Source organism: Zootoca vivipara, chromosome 3, assembly GCF_963506605.1.
Source record: "Zootoca vivipara chromosome 3, rZooViv1.1, whole genome shotgun sequence".
Taxonomy (NCBI): domain Eukaryota; kingdom Metazoa; phylum Chordata; class Lepidosauria; order Squamata; family Lacertidae; genus Zootoca; species Zootoca vivipara.
Window position 1 is genome coordinate 65,421,958 of NC_083278.1, and position 26,289 is coordinate 65,448,246.

The 26,289-nt window shown below is 43.3% G+C and overlaps 1 protein-coding gene across 1 annotated transcript in view; it reads right to left on the reverse strand.

Annotated features, from left to right (window-relative positions):
• CNKSR3 (CNKSR family member 3) overlaps window positions 1-26,289 on the reverse strand; it is a 66,934-nt gene that overhangs the window by 13,469 nt on the left and 27,176 nt on the right. Inside the window, exons 2-7 of the mRNA XM_060272769.1 lie at window positions 21,503-21,666; window positions 11,969-12,171; window positions 9,685-9,772; window positions 7,661-7,702; window positions 4,021-4,140; window positions 2,463-2,522 (exon numbers count right to left, since the gene is read on the reverse strand). Of these exons, the coding sequence (XP_060128752.1) occupies window positions 2,463-2,522; window positions 4,021-4,140; window positions 7,661-7,702; window positions 9,685-9,772; window positions 11,969-12,171; window positions 21,503-21,666 (677 nt within the window). The remainder of the gene's footprint in view (window positions 1-2,462; window positions 2,523-4,020; window positions 4,141-7,660; window positions 7,703-9,684; window positions 9,773-11,968; window positions 12,172-21,502; window positions 21,667-26,289) is intronic.

The window sequence follows — 26,289 nt, forward strand, 5'->3', positions numbered from 1 at the left end:
GACAGAGAACAGTGGATGAGGTCATTTCAGAATGGGAAGTATGGAGGAAGGGAACAGCTTCCATATCACACTTTAGAGCTACGTTCACACACAACTTTCTATATAACAGTAACCCAGTTATATCACATGGTCTACCACTGCTGTATACTTAGGCCCTGACAAAGCGAAAATGAGCGAGCCCTTCCCAACCTCACTCTCTCCAGTTGTTTGCTGGACTCCAACTCCCATCAGCCCCCATCACCATCACCTATGGTTGGGAATGATGGGAGCTGCAGTCCAACATCTGGAGAGAACAAGGTTGGGGAAGGCTGAACTAAACCAACTGGAAGTTATAGCAGAACCCCCCACCCCGAAACTTTAAAAACCATTAACAACAATGGATTCTAAGACACACAGTTTTAGTTATTTATGCTGCTATACCACTGAACACCATGTTTCTTTTGCTTTAAAACCTGTCTCGAGCACACATGAAGCATTTTAGTTTGCATGTTCTTTATTGCTTACTCATCTGATAAAAAGCTTGCAAATTTAACTAGATTTTTCTTTATCGTAGGGAACATGCTGCAGGGTCAATTATGTGTACTGAAACATAGAGGTGTTAAAAAAAACTTATCACAAATATCCTAACTAAGCCTGTTGTCTGCCTTGTTAACTATCAGCAAGCAGCAGTTTGGCACCTAAATATTTACTCTGTTCTGTCCAGGACACAGCATTCTCCTGCAGCTGTTGCTTTAAATGTCTCCAATGCCATTATGACCACTTCACATCCAGTGATACTCCTGACATCCCACTCATAGAGAAAGGAAAAGGTACTAAGCTGATGTGTGACTCATACAACTGAAACAAATGTCTCATTTCCTCTGTTCCCTTATCAAGGGAAATGGAGGACAGGACAATCCCCTTGGGCTACCTGAGATGAGAACTGAAAGCCTCATTAGGAAAGACTCCCTCACCTTTCACCATCTAATCTGACGCATTCCGGAGGCAAAAACTATAGCAGCAGCACCTTCATAAAAGAAAGCTATTGGGAAAGTGAGGCAAGATGCCTGGGAAGACGGGGAACCTCCAGTGGGCAACTCCCTTTTTCCTTGGAACGGAAACACCTATTTGGCAAAGAATCCAACAGACGATCTTTCTGAGTACGCAATCATAGACGTCCAAAAATGTGCACTGCACATACCAAGGAATATCTGTCAGGATTACGAAAAGCTGTTTGCAAAAGCTCTCAAAGAAACAAACAATACAGCCCTCTAGGCTTGCATCATGAGTGTTTGCAAGATGACTGGAAAGCTCTGTTTGGGTCAGATCATTCCCACCAAAAGCAGGAAATCACAAACCATTAAAAACAACTGGGAAATCCTGTCACCTGACTGGAATCGGACACGTCTCGCTCCTCTTGAACAACTCAAGAGCTTTAATATCTACCATCTCATGCTCTCCTTTATCTACACTATTGGATGGACAGTGAATGAGAAGCAGCAGCAACTGCAATGTCTAGTCTCCATGTCTGAAAGGAATCATTCTACTAATTGTAAATCACTTACTCCTCTATGGAGATATGCAGTCCCCAAAGAAAAGAAGCTAGGATTTTTCAAGTATGCTCTCTAAGAGACATAAAGGAGACCCAAAGGTTTATGACTGCTAACCTGCTGTGTTTCCTTTAGGGAAGGAGGGAATCAGTAACAGTTTGCATGCTTATAAAATCCTGAGATATATGTGCCAAGCAATCCAGGAACTTTTATTCAAACTGTAACTCGAAGTCATCAGATATTCTGACAGATTTAAACACTTGCATGTGTAGAAGTTTTTTAAGCTTTACAATCAGCATCAAAATCTGTATTTTCATTCTGAACTCTGCCAAGCACTGTCTTTCAGTTCAGCAGAAATATGATCCTCATTGTGGCTGCAATTATTTTCCACACCCCAACCAACACATTCAACCAGTCTTTCCCTTTTGACCCTTCATAGGCTTTGCAATTAAAAAGATCTGTTTCTGTTATCTTGAAAAATGTGTTTGTCCCAGGAAGCAAATGGAATCTTACATTCTATTACTAATCTAAACATCCTGCTGCTGCTTTTATAAAGGACAGAGCACATTATGGAAAAACATATTTGCTCAGCCAGCATTTACTAGACCAAACACTATAAGCGCTTTACTCAACAATAGTTCTGGTAATTCCAGTTATTTCAAACCCCAGCGGCATTTTGAAACACTCTTCTCTATTTGCATACTGCAAACTGAGCTAAGGGGTTGATATTAGACAGGCAGACACCATCAGACAAGCACACACTTAATTACCACAGTCAATGATAAGTTAATGTTAATGTTACAAAACCCAAATAAATAAATAAAAATATGGCTTCAGAATCTGCTTTTAATCAAGTTGGCATCTTGGATCTCATCTTCATCTAAGATAGCTTTAATTAATTCTGTTTGGAGGAAAACATTAAAAAATACTCACGTTTTCTGTTGTTCCAGTAACAACATGCAATCCATCGTAAGTAGATTTTATATACATTCCCTAAAATGGATAGTTAAAAAGATAAATTTAGCGCAACAGTAATTGTAGCGCATCCACAATTATATTGAGGCTCAACAGAGACAACTATTTATGAAGTGCAACTTTTCCCATAATCCCACTCTGGCACCAGTCCCAATGAAACACTCTTTAACTGTGTGAACCCAGTCACTAACCTTTTTGGACTCACGGAAACATTGAAGAAATTGTCAGTTGCACCCAATACATTCCGCAACCAAGCGGACACCACAAACTATTTTACTGATATCAGCAGAATGCTGCTTTCAGGTCTAATTTCAGCAGGGGGGACAGGCCGGGAGGGGGGTGCTGTGGACACCAAAAAATCCTCTGGGGGCACCATACCGGCAACCCCTGATATAAAAGGAGTGAGAGAGTGTCTCACTGCAGAGAAGGGAAATGTTCATCAATTTATATCCTCTTTTCTAATGGGAACTGCTTATTTTGAGTCTCATACAACTCAACATAATAGCAAAATTGACAAGCAGGATCTGATCTAGACAATTTTACTCCTAGGATGACCTGGATAAATAAAAAGTCTTGGATTGCAAGGCTGAGCCAAGGATTCCTTTTGGATTTCCCCTTCAGTCCTTTAAAATAATTGCATGTGAAGGTATAGAATCATAGAATTCTGGAGTTGGCAAGGACCATGATGACTGATAAGAATGCATCCTTTTGTGTACTGTAGTTAAAATAAAACATTTCCCCACCATCATGCACACACACAGAGCTCCAAGTCATTGGGGAGGTGTACTATCCAATAGGTGTCGATGAGAGCAAAACCAAAATATACACATTTGTTGCCGGGAGCTATTTGCAGCTTTCCCCCATAAGCTACACAAAGTGCTACAAAAATTGGCAAAAACAGTTTGGCTGAGGGACAAACTGATGGACAAAATGAAAACACAATACAGTATGGTAATTTCCCAAGGTATACAGCAATGTCTCCTGAAAACCTGTTGTCTGCATACAATGTAAGCAACCCTTCTTGATAAACACACAATACATGCAAAATCCAGCTCTTTTTTGGTGCAAAACATTTTCTGAGGAGGGTTTACACCACTCGAACAGCTCTGCATATCTTGAACTTATTGCCACTGAAAGGGGAAGGTCTTTATTGTCTAATTTTTACATTATTAAACTAAATAACTTGTTCCTTCTGTCAACATCTTGACATTTGCATTCTTAGTCATGTTACAGCTCAACAGCAACAGTAATGGCTTCCGTACAAAGGTATCAATGCTAGTATGGAGCTCTCTGTTGTAAGATCTTCTCCACCCCTCTAGGTACATAGGGATACTGAACAGTAGAAAAGATTGTAGAAAATATTGGAAGTTCCTGTGCACGTGGAACTCTGGATTGTGTACTTTAAACTCACACCAGTTTCATCACATTAGCCTTCAAGGATTAAGCCACTATAAATGCACTTGAAAAAATGATAGCGGGAAGCAATTCAGGATTTGAGGAAGGAAAATATTCTTACCAGGCCTTCCCCAGGTTTGATGTTAGTTAAATGAACCTCCTCGAGACACGCACCCTGGCTCATCAACGGATCAGTTGTAGATCGGATTGTCTTATCGCAAATTCCATTTAGAACCTTGGACTAAAACAAAGGAAGCGCCACAGGATTACTTTTGCAATTGTTTTTGTATTACAACAAACACAGCTCCTCCGTCCTCCCCACAAGTAAAGGGGTCACTGCATCCAGATTTATAGGCTGCAGCAGCTGCCAGCACTACCTTTCATCAACTCCATCTGGTAAGAAAGCTGCTGGTCCTTTGTGACATATTCAAATCCTGCAGCCATAATTCAGGCCTTTGTAACTTGAAGCAAGGCCACTAATGAGCTCCACAAAGGGCTGCTCTTGTTTACAGTGGGGAAGCTTTGGATACTGAAGAGCACAATGGCCTGCTCCCTAAAGGAAGAGGCTCAGAGCATCATATGTACAGACGCCTTGTTCCGAGTCCAATTGTATATGACCCTTAAAGCCCTAAATAGCTCAGATTCTTGGAGACTCCCTCCTCTCTTGAATCCTAAGACTTTCATCATCACTGATCAAGAACATCGTTTCAGTTTTATCACTTATGCACCAAATCAGAAAAAGGGGATGCAAATGTGTGTTTTCTTTGTGGTTCCCCTCAACAATAACATCCTTTTCCCCTGGAATCTCACAAAAATCCAAATTAATTAAGAACCCACCCACCCACCCAAAAAAATAAGCATTTAAAGACTTTTCTATTTGGGTACAGTTAATTAGATCCATTCAGGCGGAATATTAATATTTTATTTTTAAATAATTTTTTTTTATTTTTTCACTGTTAGGTAAGCTGCCTTTAATTCAAAAGAATGATGTATGTTTTGGGTTTTTTGTGGGGCGGGGAAAATTAAAATTTATTGTAAAACAGCAATAAAAATTTAAGGATACACCAAACAGCTAATACATACAGAATCGTGCCTTCACATTCTGAGGACAATGTAGGCCAGGGGTGTCAAACTCAAATTCATCGGGGGCCGCATCAGCAGTTTGGTCACCCTCAAAGGGCCAGTTGCGTCTGTAGGACTATGTGTCCACTCTTTATTATCATAAATTATTGTCACTGCATTCAATTATTACTGTTTTTTGTAATAATGTAAGCTCATTCCCGCCCCCACGCGGATCACATTCCTGCGTCGTGGCGCGTGTGTGGGAGGGGATGTAAACGAGGGAAATTTGAACAAAAGGTGGGGATCGACGGCTTCCGGGGGGGGGGCGCAACTAAACCTTCGGCAGGAAGGAGAAAGCCACTGCTGGGATTAAAAACCTGCAGATGGAAAGAGGGCTTCCCTCTCCCGCCCTGCGCACACCCAAACCCCGCTAGGCTGGATGCCACACGCTGCAACCCACCCCATGCTTTGGAGAGGGGCAGGAACATGCGGTGCAACGCCAACTCCCTGCTTTGCTTTTGCATCCTCCTTCCTCAGCGCCAGAGTCCCTTCCGCTCGCGCTGAGGGAGGGCAGCGGATTTCCCGAGGAGGAAGGCGGCGGCAGCCCCAGCAGACGTGCATCTTCGCCTCAGAGCTGCTCTTCCGCCCACCCGCGCTGTTGTCGTCTTCGCCGCCGCCTCTCCCTACAGGGACTGCAGGCAGAGGAGGCTTGAAACCCCCCCCCCAAAAATCCCCCTCCCACCTACTCAAACCTCGAGGCGACTCCATCTGGAGCCCTACATCACGAGGGGCTGAGAGGAGGAGGCGGCAGAGCGGGAAGAGCAGGAACCCGTGCCGTCGTCGTCGCCTCCCTCCCGGCCGCCCCCCGGGGAGCAGCTCCGCCGGAACTGAGAAGCCAAAGGGCGGCTCGGGGGTGGGGGGCAGAGCAAAAGCCAGGCACCCTCCCGAGTGTCTATGAGGAGAAACGGGGGAAGAGGGAAGGGAAACCCGGCTCCATCAAGAGAGCGGCTGTTGCGCTTCGCCTACTTCCCCCTCAGGCTCACTCCGCGTCCCTTTCGCCCGCTCGCTCGCCCACCTCCCGGATGCAGCCGAGGAGAGGAAGGGAAGCGGCGGGCGGCGGCTCCCCATTGCCGCCTCACTCGCTCTCAGAGACAACAGCAAAGCCCGCCAAAAAAAAAATCCAGCACTGCTCTGTCCCGGCACCAACTTTGCCGGTGGCACCTGTAGGGCTTTCCTACCTCCTCGGCGGGCTTCCTCCTCCTCCTCCTGCATCTCACTTCCCCGTCTGGCCGCTGTTCCACCGCCTCCCTCAGCCTCATTCAAAATTGAAATTCCCTGGCCAAGGCCGTCAGCGCGGCTCCAGCGCCCCGGCCTCCGCCTGCAGCCCCACCCCCGGTTTTGACCCTCGGCCAATCGCAGGCTCCAGAACTACTGTCAGCGGCTATTGTCGTTGTCGGCTACGCGGGCCACATGACGAGGTCTGGCGGGCCGGATTAGGCCCCCGGGCCTTGTGTTTGACACCCGTGATGTAGGCAAAGTGAGAAGCAGCTGTTGTAAAGTTTAGCAGTGCAGCAAACACTTTGCATACACAAGACCCCTAAGCAAGAGCTAGGGCATTTCATTTTTAATTGGACGGCAGCCAACAAGGTTGTGAAAAAGAGAGCCCCAAGACCTTAGAAAAGGCATTGACAGACAAAAATAATAATGGGTTAGCAATCTGACTCAGTATACATAATATTTAACAAAATGACTAACACACATGCCATTTTGAGAGTTAAATAAATAAATGCCTCAATACTGCAGCAAAAAAGTGTAGTAACCACTGCAATGCATACATGGAAGGGAATATGGAAAATTGGGGACGGTGGACGGTAAAAAACTCTTTACTTGTTCTATGTTCGATTGAATTGTGTGTGTGTTTATTTTTAGCTATTGTGAATTCCTAAGCATCTATCAGCAGGCGGAAGGCCTTATCAAAGAACACAGCCCGATTCATGCCAAAAGCAGGAAGAGATGATTAACCATTGCAAAAATATAACGGGCATGTCAAAGCATCCCTCTTCCAGTTACAAGACTGCTGCAAAAATATTTGGGAAAACTCCCTTTCAGACCAAGTGCAATTAGAAACCATAAGCAGTGCAGGTCTTCTGTAAGAACAAGGTATATTTGCTACCACACTGACAGCTTTACTGCTCCTGGGCTTTTGATTGTTTTGGGTGTCGTGACGTTTTCATGTGTCAGAATGCTAACGTATGCCTAAGCAATAATGTTTGAAGAATTAGCCGGCAACTCCTTAGGGCAAGCAAAACAAAATAAGCCCACGGTTTGTTGCTTTAGTAATTCAGCAGTAAATTATAAAAAAAGTGGTGTGTTTCATTTATATACCTAGAAGCGTAGCAGCAGCAATTGGCTTCATTCCACTTGCTCCATGTGTCCACATTGCAAGTGACTTCAGATCTCTTGCACTGCCTGATTCCCACTCTTCTCTATCATCCAATAAGGAACTTTTGCTTCTTCCCACGAGACACGGGGCAGAAGTTCCATCTCGGATGAGAGAGAAGAACGCAATGCAAGCAGCACAAGGTATGTGAGCTCCATTAATACACAAAGCTTCTTTTCAAATCAGTATTGTCTCTAAGAGCAGTTTTGAACAGGAAGGCATTCAAAGAAAGAGTTTAAACAGAAACTTTTGCACTTACTACACTGAGAACTTTATCTTCCATTTCAGACACAGGACAGTCCTTTTTTAAAAAAAAGAGAGAAAGCAAATATTCTATTAGTGGAAGACCCTTATGCAGCAGTAAACCAACACTTTTGACACTGCTGACTTGTACAGTAAGTAAAAGATGTGTGAAATACAGGTGACATTTAGATGCCTTTGGCAACGGTCCAGAAAGGCTTGCTCTCCATGCAAAACCACAGTTACTCACATGCAGCAACTATTCCCTTCATGCAAGCAGATTCTGCATGCACCTTCTACAAGAAAAACCCAGTGGAAACCAAGGACTCCATTTTACATTCACAAGAAAATTCACATGTGATTTTGGCAATATATCTGCACCTTCCACGATCTGATTCCGCTAACAAGAAATATAAGTAATATCACATCTAGCACACATGGTCCTTTCTATCTCAACCTTTACTCACAAGAGGTAAAATGATTTGTTAAAGAAACAGAGGGTCAAACAGCGGTCATTTAGCTCAATATTGTCAACACTGGCTGGCAGCAGCTCTTCACAGTTTCAGAGAGGTGGTAGATGTTTTGCCCGGCCCTACCTGGAGACAGCAGGGATTGAACCTGGGACCTCTGGCATACAAAGTGTGCTCTGCCACTGAGCTACAAGCCTTCCCTTTCAACATGCACTTTACAACATGCATTGTGCCTTTCATGAGCAGAAGGCATTTCTGCTCACACAAGGGGGGCAGGGAGCTCTGATTTATGCCAGCTCCCCCCCCCCAAAAAAAGCAGACTCCGATGTCAGATCCCACTCTGCTCTGAAAGGTCTTCAAGTTTCGGGGGGGGGGGGGCAATGTTTGGAAGCTGTGGCCAGGAAAGCTCTGTGGCACCAGTGAAACTCCATTTTCACTTCTTGATTCAGAATGTGTGCACACATTTAAAGCCTTTGGTCGTGTGTGTGCTTTTAACACAAAAATAAAAGAACCCTCTCCAAATATGCCACTGAAAGAATTCAAGTCAAAGTATTATTTACTCAGCAAAAACTACAAGGAGACTTTGAACTAAAAGAAGCTCGTTTAGAAGATTATAGTGTTTTCTCTACTTTTGAAAAAGTGCATGAGCAGAAATTTCAAGATGGAGAGCCCAGCTTAAATCTAGGGGAGACTTTAAATATTTAGCATTCAATCCAGGATGGGAAAGGGCATGGCCATGTTGCTAAATTCTGGGCAGCAATACTACCTTTCAGGGAAGACTGCCTCTCAAAGCGGTTTACAATCAAAGAAATATATAACACTAAAATATTTAAAACTTAACATTATCTAATTGTATTTTAAAATTATAAAACCGAAGGAAGACAAAATAGGCCATTTAAAATGCATCTCAACATCTGCCATGTCCTAAATCAACCCCCACAGTAAAGAAACGAGCATTTAAAGTATATTTAAAATAGAACCAGAGATGTGCCTCATCCACTATAGTTTTATAACTGAAGGGGCTACTGCAGAAAACACACATAGCTATGCATAATGAGAACTGGTTTATCACAAGACAGCCTTTATACCACATTGGTCGAAAAAAAAGGAAATTCAAATAAAGAAAGCATTACAAATTATCTAGGGAAGATTAATGCTTATACATGGCCCAGATTTTCATAAAATGTGACCCACATACTCATGCAATAAAATGCTGCCGAGTAACTGGGTGACTTATAGGTGTGGAGTTTTACAACAAGCTAAATTAATAGCCTTACCAAGTAAATAATTCCTAAAAACAACACTGGGGGGGTTTTTGGCTCCCCCCCCCAGTGTCGACTGTGGGAGGCCAGAGCAACAAAACTTGGCAACGGTCTCCATACACCTGCTTCCTCCAATGATTTCTAAAAATCCCCAGGACTCCAAATTTGTTTCTGTTACCAAGCTACGTGTAAAATTGTATTGCGGTTACTTCCACACACCCAAAGTTTTGCCCTCCTTTTTGTAAAATGTGGATGGAACAAGGTCAGATGCAGAATGGTTGGTGGGTTATATACACATTGTATCAACTGACCTTCTGAACAGTGGTGGTAAGATCCAAGCAGAGCTGAATGATTTTGTTCTTTGTGACAGAAAAGTCAGCTATCCCTGTAAACGGCGTCCTGTGGTAAGAAAAGAATGGACCTTTAAGAAAAAAGAGAGGCCACACAACAGTAGTCATTACCACAAGGTTAGCATATTTAATAACAGGTCTGCTATAAACTCCTGTGCTTGTTGTTTTAAAAGAAAACCCTATTAGTTAGGTCTGCTTACAATGACCACACTTATACCCTAATCCAGATATTGAAAACTCTGCTTGCAACGAGTTCTCATCTCACCCGGTTCCTCTGATCATGGGAAAGTCAAGGCTTGTCCCACTTTTATGTTGTGCTTTGCCAAAGGTGGCGGCATATGGACAGAAAGGGGAAAGCAAACCAGGATAGGCCACAACATATATTAGCCCTGAAAATAAGTAACTGGTCCACAGTATTCAAAAGAAAGATTTGTGATGAAGTTATTACATATTTATAAACTACATATGTCTCTAAGCAGTTCACCAAACAACAAATACAATATGCACATATTATAAACAATGAAACGGGGGGGTTGGGGTGGGGGGGATGGGACGCTACAATATAAAGTGGATGAAGAAAGAATGCAGCGAGCTTCCAGTCAACAGCTCCAAGCCCTGGTAAAAAACAAAATCCATTCCAGCTTCTCAACAAGATCCTGTCATTTCCACAATCTCTCTCATGATGTCTCTTCCTGTCACACTATCAGAGTTCTTTGGAGGGCTGGCAGGATGTGAGAGACTTTTGTGTTTATCTCAGGCCTCAAACTGTGGAAATATCCGCAACTGTAGCCATAGATCAGCCTTCACCAACCTGCTGCACTCCAGCTGTTTTTGGACTACAACTCGTATCAGCCCCAAGCAGTACAGTTGTGCTCGATGAGGCTGATGGGAATTGCAGTCCAAAACAGACTGCAGGCACAAACTTGATGACAGCTACCTTAACTTTTCAACAGTATTATCCAGAAGATGAAAGGCACGCTTTCTGCCTCCCAGCCCTTCACTTCTCTGGGGCTACTCCAAATTCCCTTTTATCGCATAGTGGAGAAACAGAAAATTCAGGCTGCAATCCTAAACCACTTACCTGCGAGGAAACCCCACTTAATTCAATGTGATTCTTTTCTGAACAACTATGTATAGGATTTCACTGTAAGTTATAGACTGATTATATTTCATTGTTGTTTTAAGGAACTTGGGTCAAGAATGGCCTAATGCAAAGTGGCAAACTTCCATGTAATCTTTCCTTGCAGTAGCATAAGGGAAGACCACTTTAAGGCACAATATTATTTACTGTACTTTTTAAAAAAAATAATTTAGCAGGATTTATATACCATTTAGATGTCGAAAACTCTACACAGTTTATATGAAGATACATTAAAATTGCTAATAAAACCAGGTGTTAAAAACAAGTTAGCCTAAAAATAAAATAAAAACCAGCAGTTTCTAAAATATGCATTATAAAATAAAATTAGATATTAAAATAAGTGTTGTATTTACATATCTGGATAGACTTGCTGAAACAAAGCATTTTTTAACAGGCACCAAAAATAGTACAGCGAAGGCACATGCCTAATATCAATAGACAGGGAGTTCCAAAGTGGAGGTGCTGTTATGCTGAAGTACACTTGGGAAAGTGCTACCTCCACACTTAAGATACTGCAAGATAAAGGTTATTTGTAAACAAAGAATCCCAAGAAGGCAAGCAAGGAGAAATGTCTGTCCCAGCTTCCCTTTAAAGTCTGAGGGGGGGGTGCTTTTGGGGGGGCTTGGAGGACGGAATGTTGTTGTTGTTGTTTAGTCGTTTAGTCGTGTCCGACTCTTCGTGACCCCATGGACCATAGCACGCCAGGCACTCCTGTCTTGCACTGCCTCCCGCAGTTTGGTCAAACTCATGTTCGTAGCTTCGAGAACACTGTCCAACCATCTTGTCCTCTGTCGTCCCCTTCTCCTAGTGCCCTCCATCTTTCCCAACATCAGGGTCTTTTCCAAGGATTCTTCTCTTCTCATGAGGTGGCCAAAGTATTGGAGCCTCAGCTTCACGATCTGTCCTTCCAGGGAGCACTCAGGGCTGATTTCCTTAAGAATGGATAGGTTTGATCTTCTTGCAGTCCATGGGACTCTCAAGAGTCTCCTCCAGCACCATAATTCAAAAGCATCAATTCTTCGGCATCAGGACGGAATACAGATTCTTAAAAGATATGGATTACCTTCTTAATGTTTGTGTTTAAAAGCATACAAGATATCCTACCTGTCCAGCCATGTCAGCAAAGCCTTAGCAGCACCAATAAGCTCCACCACTGAAGTAAGGAATTCATTAGGAGGCTTGCGTGAGGTATTTCCATCATAATTTGAACTTCTCCTCCGGCTGCCAATGTAGTTTTGCAGATTGTTGGAAGAAGCTCGTAGCTTAAGAAGCAAGTTCTTCATGTTGTCCGTTTCAAGACCATAATTCTGTGGAAGAGATTTTGATTTAATTTATTCATTATTTATTATTTAAGTGGCCATCATGTCTTTTCAAAGTATTTTTGAAAGCATGAAGAAAGCTGCCCTGCAAAGGATGCCAGGTGTCAGGTGTACTCGTCCAGTATCCATCTCTCGGGCACATATGTATATATTCTTCAAAACATTAATAAACAAACAAACAGCAACCTTAAACACAGTTTGCCAAATTTGGTCCTAGTTTGCATTCCTGAATTTGCAAACCCTAGTTACTCGAGTTCAGATGAAATTGTAAAGTATGGTTTGCTGAGACTAAGTGGTAAATTAACAAAAGTGTAGGGGGCAAAGGGAGGAAGCAGCATACAAGCTAGGGGCTTCTGTATGTAAGGACACTACGCCACCCCCACACCCCATTTCAAAAAACTGCTTTAACCATAATTTGAGGCTGGTTTCGGTTTTCCTATGATGCAGTTCAAGAGCTATGAAAACTTCAAAGCTGGATGCAGCCAAGACCACAGGCAGACATGTACACAGGCAAATGATAAACTTACAATTCTAAAATTCATCTGTACACAGCCAGCAATTGAGGATAAGTTTTTTCTACATAAGGCAGCTCTCAGGCACTAAGAGATTTAATAAATAAAGCAAGCATTTAAACACAGCAGTAATGTAAACCAACTACCTTTCAAAATTACTTATAAACAAGTATGACAAGTTGTTCCAATGTGAGTCCTCCATCAGTTTTTTTTCCATTCCCTTTTATAGGACACCAAGAGATTTGTTTTTGTTATTATGCTGCTTTACCTCCCACACGCTTTAAATCCGGTTACTGGCCAAGTTCTTCCAGCTATATATACAAGCCAACACAGGCACTTTTTTCTATTAACCCTCAAATGCTACTAATGGGCAAGGAATCCCCTCTAAACATCATCCCCTCTAGGAAAGGGTAAAAGCGCTCAGCAGTGAGCCACTGTTTGGGTCAAGCAAGTTGCAACAATCATATGGCACAAAACAAAGAGTTTTCTGAGCTGCTGAATTCTCAGGGTCTATATTTCAAATAATTAGGCGTCATTATAAAATGAGGGTGTAACTGCATGATTAACTCCTGAAAGCAATTATGCAATGAGGAACAACCCATTATTCCAATTTATGTCTGCATTTGATCGTCATGCTAAACTGTAGCCCAGCATGATGTGACTGGGCCACAGCAAGCCTTGGGCATTTGTTTTTACCCTTCTCCACATGTGACTGGGAGGAGGAATTTCTGTTTCCGCTTACCGTACTTAACCACAGCTTGCCATCCAAACATGGAACTGTGGTTATGCTTAACTATGGTTAGTTTAAGCAAGCTCACTTTGAAGTTGGCATGAAGATTACATGTTTTAAACCTGGGTATCAGGCAGGGTATGGGACCCAGGTGGCACTGTGGTTAAACCACTGGGCCTAGGGCTTGCTGATCAGAAGGTTGGCGGTTCGAATCCCTGTGACGGGGTGAGCTCCCGTTGCTTGGTCCCAGCTCCTGCCAACCTAGCAGTTCGAAAGCACGTCAAAATGCAAGTAGATAAATAGGAACCGCTACAGCGGGAAGGTAAACGGCGTTTCTGTGTGCTGCTCTGGTTTGCCAGAAGCAGCTTTGTCATGCTGGCCACATGACCTGGAAGCTATACGCCGGCTCCCTCGGCCAATAATGCGAGATGAGCGCGCAACCCCAGAGTCGGTCACGACTGGACCTAATGGTCAGGGGTCCCTTTACCTTTATCAGGCAGGGTAGATAAAAATCAATTATTATTTAAAAAAATATTTAAAAATCAGATTTTTAAAAATTTAAATTGGATTTTTTAAAATTTAAAACAGATTTTTAAAATACTGTACAATGCTTTTGGAGGAAAAATGTTTCTAAAGATAGTTTTCTATTTAAGTTACTGGTACTTTATAGTCCAAAGGCTATTCATCAGGAAATAATAATAATAATGATGATAATATATTATTTGTACCCCACCCATCTGGCTGGGTTTCCACCGCCACTCTGGGCAGCTTCCAATAAAGATTAAAAATACATTAAAATGTCACACATTAAAAACTTCCCTGAACAGGGCTGCCTTCAGATGTCTTCTAAATGTCAGGTATATTTATCTCTTTGACATCTGATGGGAGGGCGTTCCACTACCGAGAAGGCCCTCTGCCTGGTTCCCTCACTTCTCGCCATGAGGGAACCACCAGAAGGCCCTCGGTACTGGACCTCAGTGTCTGGGCAGAATGGTGGGGGTGGAGACACTCCTTCAGGTATACAGTACCGAGGCCGTTTAGGGCTTTAAAGGTCAACACCAACCCTTTGAACTGTGCTCGGAAACTTACTGGGAGCCAATATCGGTCTTTCAAGACCGGTGTTATGTGGTCTCGGTGGCTGCTCCCAGTCACCAGTCTAGCTGCTGCATTCTGGATTAGTTGTAGTTTCCAGGTCACCTTCAAAGGTAGCCCCACATACAGCGCATTGCAGTAATCCAAACGGGAGATAAATAAGGATTTGTTTTAAGTTTTTCATGTGTGCTAAAACTCAGTCTAAGTTGTTGTTTTTAAAAATCGTTTAACCACATGGATACATATGCTATAATGTTATTGTTTTGTTAAATAAATTGTTTACATTGTTATTAAGGGAATGATTTTTTCTCCTTCCAATGAAGTCCAGCAGAAAAGTTGTCCAAATATAAACAATAATTTTATAATTACCTGTCTTTGTATTTCTAACAGTATAACCAAATCAGTCATTCTTGATATAACTGTAAAAACTACTGCATATTCCTGCGTATAAGACTACTTTTTAACCCAGGAAAATCTTCTCAAAAGTCGGGGGTTGTCTTATACACCGGGTCGTATTTCTTATACGGCGAGTATATCCCAAACTGGAAAAGTTGGGGGTTGTCTTATATGCCCAGTCGCCTTATACGCCGGAATATGGTACACTGAAAATTTATTATTTCAAAAACCTTCATCTGGTTGTAAATATTAAGATTATACCAGCAAGAATGAGTCTTCCTGTAAAAAATGATTTAAATCAAGTCTTAATGACTAGTGATTTAAATCAAATCCACCCTGGTAGCAGGCCGGGGGCAGGACTGGAGCTGGTCAGCAGCATAGATTTTTATCTCCCGCAACCTCAACATGCCATTTTTGGCAAGCGGGAAGAGCCACTCTCCTGTCAATTACCTGATGTTACAATCAAACCATGTGACAATCAGCTGACTGTTGGGTCTTGCGGAGTGCTCTGCAAAGGGCTTTGCAGGCAACTGGAAAACTGCTTTCACTTTAACCTTCTTTGCCTGCCCCACATGTGTATGGCAGGTGGGTGTGGCTTGACCAAAATGTCCTCACAAGCAAAACATGAAGGCCCACACCTGTTTTAAGCTATAGTTAGCATTAATGACAATTTATTAGAACCTGATGATCCAACAAAATTTTTAAAAAATGAGGCAAAAGATTCTAAACACCTACTCTCTGCCACACTAGAGGAGTGGAAGCCAGAAGCCTATGAAAGCCAGAAGTCATATGAAAATATGTTCCAAGAAGGTGGTGGGGAGATCATGATAGACATCAGAGCAGGCCAATGAAAGCTGCCCACAAGTGGCTTCTACCGAAACTCAGGGGCGGGGGGAACAGGTTTGCCCTGAGCTCAGTTATGAGAAGCAGATGGCACACGTGTCTAAAAATAAATGAGAGATCTTATGTAGCATGTTCCCTGCTGAAAATGGGTGGAATCCAATGTGTGTTTCTGAGCTGATGGAAGGTATCCATCAGTGGAACAGTGAGTGAGGCAGTATTCAGTCTCCCTACGGCCCCCATCTCAACATGTGCTCCAGAGGCTTAGAAAAAAAAAACCCTTAACAGATTTTGCAGGGCATGAGGGGCTGCCTTCAGGGGAATTTAGTATAACTTACTAAATTTGTTAGTCGCTTTTTCTTGCCAGTGCAACTCCAAACAACTTATAAAACAAAGCAAAACCACCAAACAAACAACAAAACCAAGGGGGGAGGTTTCTCGGTAGTGGAACACCCTCCCTTCAGATGTCAAGGAGATAAAGAGCTATATAAGTTTTAGAAGACATCCAAAGGCAGCCCTCTCCTGGGAAGTTTTTAATGTTTGATAGTTTACTATGTTTTATATATGTTGTAAGCTGCCCAGAGTGGCTGGGGAAACCCAGCCAGATGGGTGGGGGATAAATAAAATGTTGTTGTTGTTGTTGTTGAACTTCCCACCCACTCAAAAAGGCCACCAATACATACTTAAAGGGGAAGAGAAGGAATTGTCAAAAATGGTCCCTTTCACCATTCAGCTGACAGATGCCTTCCATCAGCAGAGCAACACTCATGCATTCTATCCAGTATGTAGTGTGTGAGGGAGGAGCTGTGCATGTCCCAGCAGATAGAATAAGATGGAAGTTGTCATGAGCATGACCGCTCAAGAATTGTGCATCTAAAATGTTTGCTGAATTTCAGTTCAGTTGTGAGCGATGGTGACCATAGAGCACACATGCAAGCTACTGTATTTGGCCACTTCCTTACTAAAAGTTAAAGAAATCCAAGTAACTCAGATGGAACAAGCTAGACAGAAATGCTTGTAACACCACCCCAGTCAGGGAGTTATTCCCTTTCATGCAACAGTTTAGAGAGTGGCACTCAATCTTAGAAAACTATTTCTATAAATAGGCTATAATAATTTATTTTCACAGCTCTCCCTAGCAGAGAACAGTGTCCTCAGTTCACAAATAAGGAAACCTGAGATGGTGCAAAATGGAAAGTTAAATGGGAAGTGAGTCGTGGATAAACCACCCATGTGGGTTAAGGATAGAATACCAGGCACTTTCTCCACTTTCTCCACCTACTCTATACAAGTTTAGCAGTCGAATTTCCAAGGAACTATGGCAAATAAGGTTAAAAACAAATGTTTTTAAAGTATTTTTTATGCGAAATGTGTGGCCCGTATTACTTTCTTTAGTAAAATATTTACATAGGCAATTATACAAAACATATCAGAAGCCCCCTTTCAGCTCAACACACCCTTTCATCGTACACAGAGAAACAGCACACATCCCTGGGAACACACTAAGGTCAAACATTCCTGCCTTGTTAATCATTAATCTGAGTAGTTGCGGATCAAGTTGCCTTTGACAAGGTTTCCTAAAGGCTTATTATAGTTTACACAGACAGAATGCCTAGCACAGTAACCCATGCATCCCACAACACCAGTCAAAACAAGAGTCAGAAAAGCTAATATTGCCCCCCTATATTTCAGGCGTGGCACTGGAATGGTAAATTTAAAATAAAATAAAAACTACTTCACACAATCCAATTATTTACTATCTGCACAGCAGTGTAGAACAGAAGCCGCGCCTAGGCATTTTTATTGCATTCATCTTTACAGAGGTTTGTTGCTCACTAATATACCGCATTACTATTAGTCCCTGGAACTATAGAGTGAAACTGATTTGGCCTAGGGCTACCCAGCAAGTTCATGGGTAAATAGGGATTAACCAAGTTCAACTCTAATCCTCCTCTTCTCCTTGCCAACAGCAATTAAATTTCCTGGAATGACACTTTAAAATTGGATTGGGGTGGAGGGCCAACCCTGACATCCAGCTCCCCCCTCACACACACACAAAGTGGCCTTCCTGCCAATCCTGACGCTACTCATCCTTGGGCAATGGGCAAATCTGTCAACTTCAGTTCTCTACGTGTTTCACTTTTCCAATCTTAAATTCACTTCACCACATTTCTGCAGCAATTTGCTATTCTTCTTAACCCTCAAGAAAGCTTTTCAGCCCTTTTTGTACGACTTTCTTCTGATAAACGCATTTCTGTATGCAGTTTTGACTAATAAACACATTTTTGCAAGCACGTTCCAATATAATGATTTCTTACATGTTGCTTTTTCTAATATATGCACTGTTGTTATGCACATTTCCTCTTAAAATAAGGTTAGTGAAAACAAGCCAACTTCACACCATAGCTTGCGGGTCACAGCTTGTCAAGTACAATGGTTGGAAGACAATGCCGTACCACTTTCTAGCAATTCCAAAAATACAACATATTCTCCCCTTCACCCTGCTTCCAACATAGGGCGGGATGTCATTTTCGCTGAGCCACAAGAACTTTCTTAAGCAAGGTCAAAACTTGCATTTATGAAGGAAATTAGGAGGAAATTGAAGAAGATAGAATACAGCTTTGAGTTTTGGCAGACATCCAGCTCTGTTCGTTTTATCCCCTTTTAAAAAAAAAAAGTAGAATGGTAGAATGCCCTCAGGTGGCTGCCTTATCCATTATTCCAAGCAAGAGGTTGTCCAGTGATCTCACAATTTTACCAGATGATACAGTCGCCTAATTAAAATACAGTGGTATCTCAGGTTACAAACACCTTGGGTTACAGACTCCGATAACCTGGAAGTAGTACCTCGAGTTAAGAACTTTACCTCAGGATGAGAACAGAAATTGTGCGGCAGTGGCGCGGCGGCAGCGGGAGGCCCCATTAGCTAAAGTGGTACCTCAGGTTAAGAACTGTTTCAGGTTAAGAACGGACCTCCAGAACGAATTAAGTTCGTAACCAGAGGAACCACTGTATCCTTTCTTAGCACCCTCTTTAAAAGCTTATGATACTTGTAACTGTATAATTAAAGAGGCGGGTGGGGTATTTAGGTCAGTTGCTTCAAACATAACACAGCTGATTTGTTACAAGTCACCTAATCTCTCCCTCCCTCCCCCCCCCAGTTTACCAAGCACAAATTATTTCTGTTTTGTGCCCTTCCCACCTCCCTTTCTGAAACATGAGCTCATTTTATACAAGGAGGCAAAAAGCTCTGCCCATTTTAAGAAATAAATGCACTCAAATACAAGAAGTGTTACATAATGAACGGAATGTAGCCGAGTAAGGGCAAAAAGAGTGACAGAGAATTCTTTCCCACCATTCTTACGGATGAAACTCTATATACTTCTGGCACCAGTTCACAGCATTTGAACAAACACATAGCCCCAGTGTATCCCTGTCATAAACTGTATCCAACACAATATCGCTAATGCAAGAGAAATTAAAGAGGTGGGGGGAGGGCAGAGAAGGCTAACTAGAGAGCCATGTACTAAAGAGCTATAGTACAGTGGTACCTCTGGTTAAGAACTTAATTCATTCCGGAGGTCCGTTCTTAACCTGAAATTGTTCTTAACCTGAAGAACCACTTTAGCTAATGGGCCCTCCTGCTGCTGCGCCGCCGTTGCCGCACGATTTCTGTTCTCATCCTGAAGCAAAGTTCTTAAGCTGAGGTACTATTTCTGGGTTAGCGGAGTTTGTAACCTGAAGCGTTTGTAACCCGAAGTACCACTGTATACCGTATGTACTGTACCTATGGTCTCCAAAGGCAGGGAGCAGCCATAGGCCTAACTGCATCCTGATCAAGCCCATGGGAACCCTCTATATCTCTATATCTATGCCATTGTTGCCATTGTCAGACAGTGTCTGGCCACCCACAGCCTAAGTCATCTTAAAACAGAGAGTTGAACATTGCCATATTGGCCCCATCACTTTTCTGCTGAGCATCAGCAATCACAGCCATTGCTCTACAGTCGTACCTTGGTTCTCCAACAGAATGCATTCCAGGAGTCTGTTTGATTCCCAAGCCGTTCAAAAACCAAGGCGCGGCTTCCGATTGGTTGCAGGAGCATCCTGCAGCCAATCGGAAGCCGCACCAGACATTCAGCTTCTGAAAATCGTTTGAAAACCGGGACACACACTTCCGGTTTTCAATCATTCAGGAGCTGAAACGTACGAGTTCCAAGGCATTCGGCAACCAAGGTATGACTGTACTTGCATTTTTTTATTTTTAAAAAAAGAAATACAGCAGATACATCATGACTATAATGATGGGTTTATAAGTGTAAGGCAAGCTTGGAGTGCAGAGATGGGGCTAAAAGGACGCAGGAGATACCCCTACAAGCCCTGCATTGTCCCTTGTTATTTCTTGTAGCCAACAGAAACAGAATGAAATGAGACCAACAACCTTTTTGTCATTCATCCAGGTCAAAGAATGACTTTTTCTTAGCCCACTTTTTCTTAGCCCAGATATTGGATTTCTGTTCTGATTTTTATTTTTTTTTGAAGGGAGGACGAATGGATACACCCCATCTGCTAAGGAACTGCTACAGAACTATGGACTACAGATTTGACCATTTCCATCCAGTCAGTATATGAACCATTGATAACCAATATTTCTGGTAGGTCTCATTTGCTTTTGTTTATTAAAATATTTCTGAAAAGCATTCTGTGCCAATAACCGCTTACGTGGATGAGCTAAGGACAGGGGCTGTGAGCATAGGTGGGCAGCGTATGTGAGTGAGAATATGGAGTGGCCGCACTTAGCCCTGGCATGCAGCTCTTGAAGGTTGGGCCAAGGGTGCTTGTGGTTCTCACCATGAAAGGTAAGTCATCCCTGCTTTAAGGCCCTAGAAAGTTTAGGGCTATAAACAAGTAGTCATCGCCAGCAATTTCCTTGAGTGTAGAAGCATATAGGGAAGCAGCACAGGTGATCTTAAACTGGGATTACATGCTCTCTGCAATTCATCACTACCCCACCTATATAAGGATGAGTGACAGCATTCTGCACGAGCTGCAGCTTCCAACAGTATTCATAGGCTCCTCCTCATAAAGTCCACATAAAAAGCTCAGCTGTAGACAAAAACAGAAGGCTGCCTAAGCATGGGCACCAGTGCTAAATACTGTCTGAGAAACTACGCTACAGCAGCTCACCAGCCTAAGGACCAGCAGCCCCAGCCATTGGAGAATCGGGCAGGAACACAGGATCCAGGAGCACCTCTGAGATGCCAAACCTTGTCCATAGAGAAGGGTGTGGCTGACTTCATTTAAGACAGGCAAACCTGTTTGGCTCATTTTCTCCACTTCTTGGTCTTGGCTCAATTTTCATCACTTTTTGGTTCAGCCTCAATTAATCAACATGTTAACCTTCATCCAGTCTCAATTCAGGCATTCATTCCAGGAACCCACTGCAAAGGCTCCCCTAGTCTGAAATATTCACATCAACGGTGCCAGTTCAGGCTGGTGTCACCACTTAAACAGCTGCCCCATGCATAACTGCAAACTGTATTTTTTTGTATCAGCTTCACTTGACTTCTTTTAAAAGAGACGTGAGGCCTGGATATTGGTCTGCCTTTTTACTCAACTTCACCTGGTTCACTCTTGATACAATCTGCTGTAGAGCTCAGGAGCTGCAGTTATCTCCCTTTTGACAAATAATTCCATTAGCCAGGGTGAGAAAAACGCAAGAGGATTTCAACACCGTATGTTTACTGACCAGTGCACAGAGGAGATCCACGGCCTCTAAAACGAGCTCCTGGTGTCCAATCCGGGTGATACCCAACTCTTCAAGATCCTGGTGAGAAATCTGTAGTAGCTGAGCACCGTTTATCTTCTCACGTTCAATTTTTTGGACATACTGCTGCAAGCAATCATCCAACCCTAAATAAGAAAGAGAGGTGTTGTAATTATATTGATTTTATTTATTTTTATTTTTAAAAACCCACCAAATATCCAACGTGTCTATTCTCTAGCCTAGTTATGGTAATTGAAATGCTGAGAAAAAATACACTCCCAGATCGCATGCCCTCTTTATCCATCATGATAAATGCTCTTTTGCCCTGGCCACAAGCCCAGTAGGGCTTAGGAAATAGCATTTCCTCTATTCCCCAACCCCAACAGCACTGCTCTGACTAGGAGCAATCCCTTGCACATTTACATGAGAGTAATCACATTCGATGTAATAGGATTTGCTTCTGAGTAAATCTGCAAAGGGTAGCGCTGTAGGTGCAATCCAGTGCATCGCATTGCGCCAGAAGGTAAAAAAAAGTGGTTTAGTCATGCATTACGCCTAACTCTAACCCCTAGCCTCCACCTATAATCCTGCAATCCTCTCTTCATCTTCCAACTTAATCACTCTTGCAATCTACCTCCAACCTCTCAGCTCCCTTCTCAGTAGGCCATTCTCCAGCATCACAACAGGACTTTGCAGACAAAAGGTACTGTGACCCTCCTGCTTGTCCTGTGCTGCAGTGCTATGATGCCATGGAGAATCTGCATAACCAAATGCTGAATCTGCATGGAGAATCTGCATAACCAAATGCTGAAGGAGACTGCAAAAAAATGAACACCTGATTTTACAAAGCTCACAAGCAATACATGTTAACCACTTCACCACTGCCAGAACAGTGTACGCTTTCAAAATGCTACCTTGTTAGTGCCAATATGTAGATCAGCAGATATCATCTACTTTTTTAAAAAGAAAGCCTATGTTGTTGTATACTCCCTACTGCAGATTTCTGAACGGATAAACTTTGTAGAGACTTGCACCCCTTCCATTTCCTCAATATCTCCAAGCAGGGTTGGGAAAGGCCAGTATCTGAAACTCTGGAAAGCTGCAGCCAGTATATACTATATAGTGCCCTGGATGAACCAGCAATCTGATCTGGCACTTCTTCTGGGCAAGTACCTTTTTTTGGCAATGAATCTCCTATCTAAAACAATCCTTCACTAGTTTACTACTTAATCCTGGCAATAGGCATCAGATCATAATAACATAGGAAGAAGCCTTATACTACCGTGTTTCTCCTAAAATAAGACGGTCCTCAAAAATAAGCCATGCCAGGCTTTTAATTAGTAGAATAAATATAAGACATCCCCCGAAAATAAGCCGGGGGTGGGAGCCGCTTCGGGGAGCGCAGCGCAGCGCGAAGAGCCTGGTGAGAGGCAGCTGCGGCTGCAGGTGAAGCCCGGGATCTGCGTGGGCGACTGGGGGCGAACGCACTGAGCTGAGAAGCAGGCTGATCGGGCGCCTCTTCGCCACCGCCGCAGCGCTCAGTGCGTTCGCCCCCAGTCGCCCACGCAGATCCCGGGCTTCACCTGCAGCCGCAGCTGCCTCTCACCGGGCTCTTCGTGCTGCCGCTTCGGGGAGCACAGTGCAGCGCGAAGAGCACTCTTCTGGTGCTCTTGTGCGTGCGTGGGAGAAGTCCCCTTTTCCTTACCCAGGTGCAGCAGCAGGAGGTTACCCCCGCGAGGTGGGCAGTCTGTGCTCTGCACACACACACACACCGTTTCGCCTCGCTCCGTCTCTCCCCCCTCCGCAAAGACACCAAAAAAAAAAGACATCCCCTGAAAATAAGCCGTGGTGTGTTTTTTGGGAGGAAAAATAAATATAAGACGTGTCTTATTTTAGGAGAAACACGGTAGCAATGTCCAACCGGTCGACCGCGATCAACAGGTATTGTTGGTTGTATTCCCTGAGTTGGGGACAGAGTGGGGGAAGGATGGAGGGTTGCTGAGTATTGGGTGAGCGAACTCTTCCTAAAAAAAGCTTACCAACTCTGGTCTGTCCCCCTGGGAGTAGATCACAGTCTCTAGAGCAGGCATCCCCAAACTTCGGCCCTCCAGATGTTTTGGACTACAATTCCCATCTTCCCCGACCACTGGTCCTGTTAGCTAGGGATCATGGGAGTTGTAGGCCAAAACATCTGGAGGGCCGCAGTTTGGGGGTGCCTGCTCTAGAGAGTTGGACGTGCCTGCCTTATTACCCCAGCTTTGATTAGTCTGTCTGAGATCCTGAGAGCAGAAGTCAGTCAGATGGTTTTAGCAACCGCTGCTACCTGATCATTTTGGACCTTTGGAATGTAAAGCATGTGCTCTACTACTGAGCTGCATTTGCCCACCCACCCCATTCATGCCAATTTCCAGTCTCCGACATGAATGAGGCGATTCTGAACAACAAATTCAGAGCCCTATTTAGAAGAAATCACAAACTTGGATCCAAGCCGCAGCTATTGGCTCCAAGTAGAACTTAAGTATCTACTCATACAGTTGTAAGAGATATCACTGTATCAGGAACACACCGAAATGCTAAGGGAAACAACGCAAAGCGTTATTAATCCGCTAGTCGAATGTGAAAAAGCTTCTTTGTTTGGGTAAATTCCTCTGCAGGACAGCAATAAGATAATCAGAACTGGGGCACCTAACAAAGAAACTCACATCAGATCAGTTTTGCAGAAACAAATTCTTAGGCAAGTTGTGCAATATCCTGAAGGCATTACTGCCAAGCAGATGGCAGACTTTCAGTACTAGGGGGTATCTCTTCCTTTACAACTTCACCAAGCAGATGCTTTACACTGAGGGTGGGGGTGGAAAAATGGGTGGGAGTGTGGAGACGTCATATCTCATGCCAAGTTTCATCCACTTGCAACCCCAATTCAAACACTACATGTTGTAAAAAGTCACTTGCGGCTCCCCCGTTTCTGTCAAAGACACCACAGAATGCTAACGTTCCTGATGAACAAGTAACATAACCATTTCTTGGCAGTGTTAGGGAAAATTACAAGCCTCCATCCAAAAAAGCCGACTTTCCTAGCCACCCACAAGATTACATCCTTGCGCTGTAGATTAATTAAACTCCGAATACTACTGCTTCCAGGCTTATACTTAAGTCACTAAACTGGATTAGAACCATCACTGTTCATATAAAAGCTACATCAAAAGAGTGGGGAGAGAAAAATGTCAGTTTTAAACCATTCATAATTACTGCTTTACATACACAGTCAAATTAAGTTAGGGGAACTCAATTATTCCCCAATCCAGTTATGCGCTCTGAGGCACATTCCCTCCGGTTAAATGAATTGGGGCCAATGGGCAAGAAATCGACCTGCGCACCTGAAAATGCATCAAGTGATCTTGGCTTCCAAGGCTTTGGTTTAGCTACTCCTGCTTGCAGTTTTCCCCCTCACTTCCACCGTATTGTGCGAACTCTAACATATCTCCAAACTGCTGAAAGGCATCCTGGTGCAACATACACATCCATCTCTGATATCCAACTTGGACTGCCATGATGAGGCAATCTGGTTTGAAATGAGCACAAGAAACTTTGAAGGTTTGTGTCCCATTCTCGGATGAGGCATGACTATATGTGAACAGTCTTCTCCAATCTAGTACCCTCCAGATGTTTTTGACTGCAACTCCCTTCAACCCCCAGCCAGCATGGGCACCAGGTTGGGGAAGACTCCATGAGAAGAACAAAGCAGGAAGAAAATGAGATAATGATATCACTTTAGACTAGGGTTTCCGTGTGTTATCTTCGGTTGGAGCCGCTGCATTGCTTCCATTCTTCTGGACAAAGCATGTCTTGTAAATTCTGACCCTTAAGTTATACTTTTAAAATGTATGAGTACATGTAAATAAAATCTGGAAAGAACAATGGAAAGCTGCATTGCCTCGGTCCGGTATACCTGAAGGAGCGTCTCCACCCCCATCGTTCTGCCCGGACACTGAGGTCCAGCTCCGAGGGCCTTCTGGCGGTTCCCTCACTACGAGAAGCCAAGTTACAGGGAACCAGGCAGAGGGCCTTCTCGGTAGTGGCACCCACCCTGTGGAATGCCCTCCCACTAGAGGTCAAAGAGAACAACAATTACCAGACCTTTAGAAGGCATCTCAAGGCAGCCCTGTTTAGGGAAGCTTTTAATGTTTGATGGATTTCTGTATTTTAATGTTTGATGGATCTCTGTATTTTAGAATTTCTGTTTTGTTGGAGGCCGCCCAGGGTGGCTGGGGGAACCCGGCCAGATGGGCGGGGTATAAATAATAAATTATTATTATTATTATTATTACAGATTTGAACAGCAAGGGCTACAATGCAAAGGCCTGCCAAAGGGTTTGCCTGTCACAACAGAACCTTCACAGAAAAGGAGCTTTCCAGATAGTATAACAAATTGGCTTGGAAACACCCCTGAGTTGTGAGCTGCTTAAATGCTGGTTTTGGGTGGTGGTGGTGCAGGAACAACCCACAGTTGCACTACTGTGTGCATTGTGGCTGTCCACCAGAAGTTATCCAAGGCAATTATGTCAATTGAGAGCCAGTCATGAAATTTTTCGTCTTGTGAAAAGGCTGAGCACTAGCAATAAAATTACACTATCCTGAATACAGTCCTGATAAGTCTGCAATGCTGCTTGACAAATTTCCGAAGCAAAATTGCTTATGCAAGATTCAGGCTAATCCATACTGAGCTATCCTAAGGTTATTTACAATGATATGGATCCCAAAATAATACT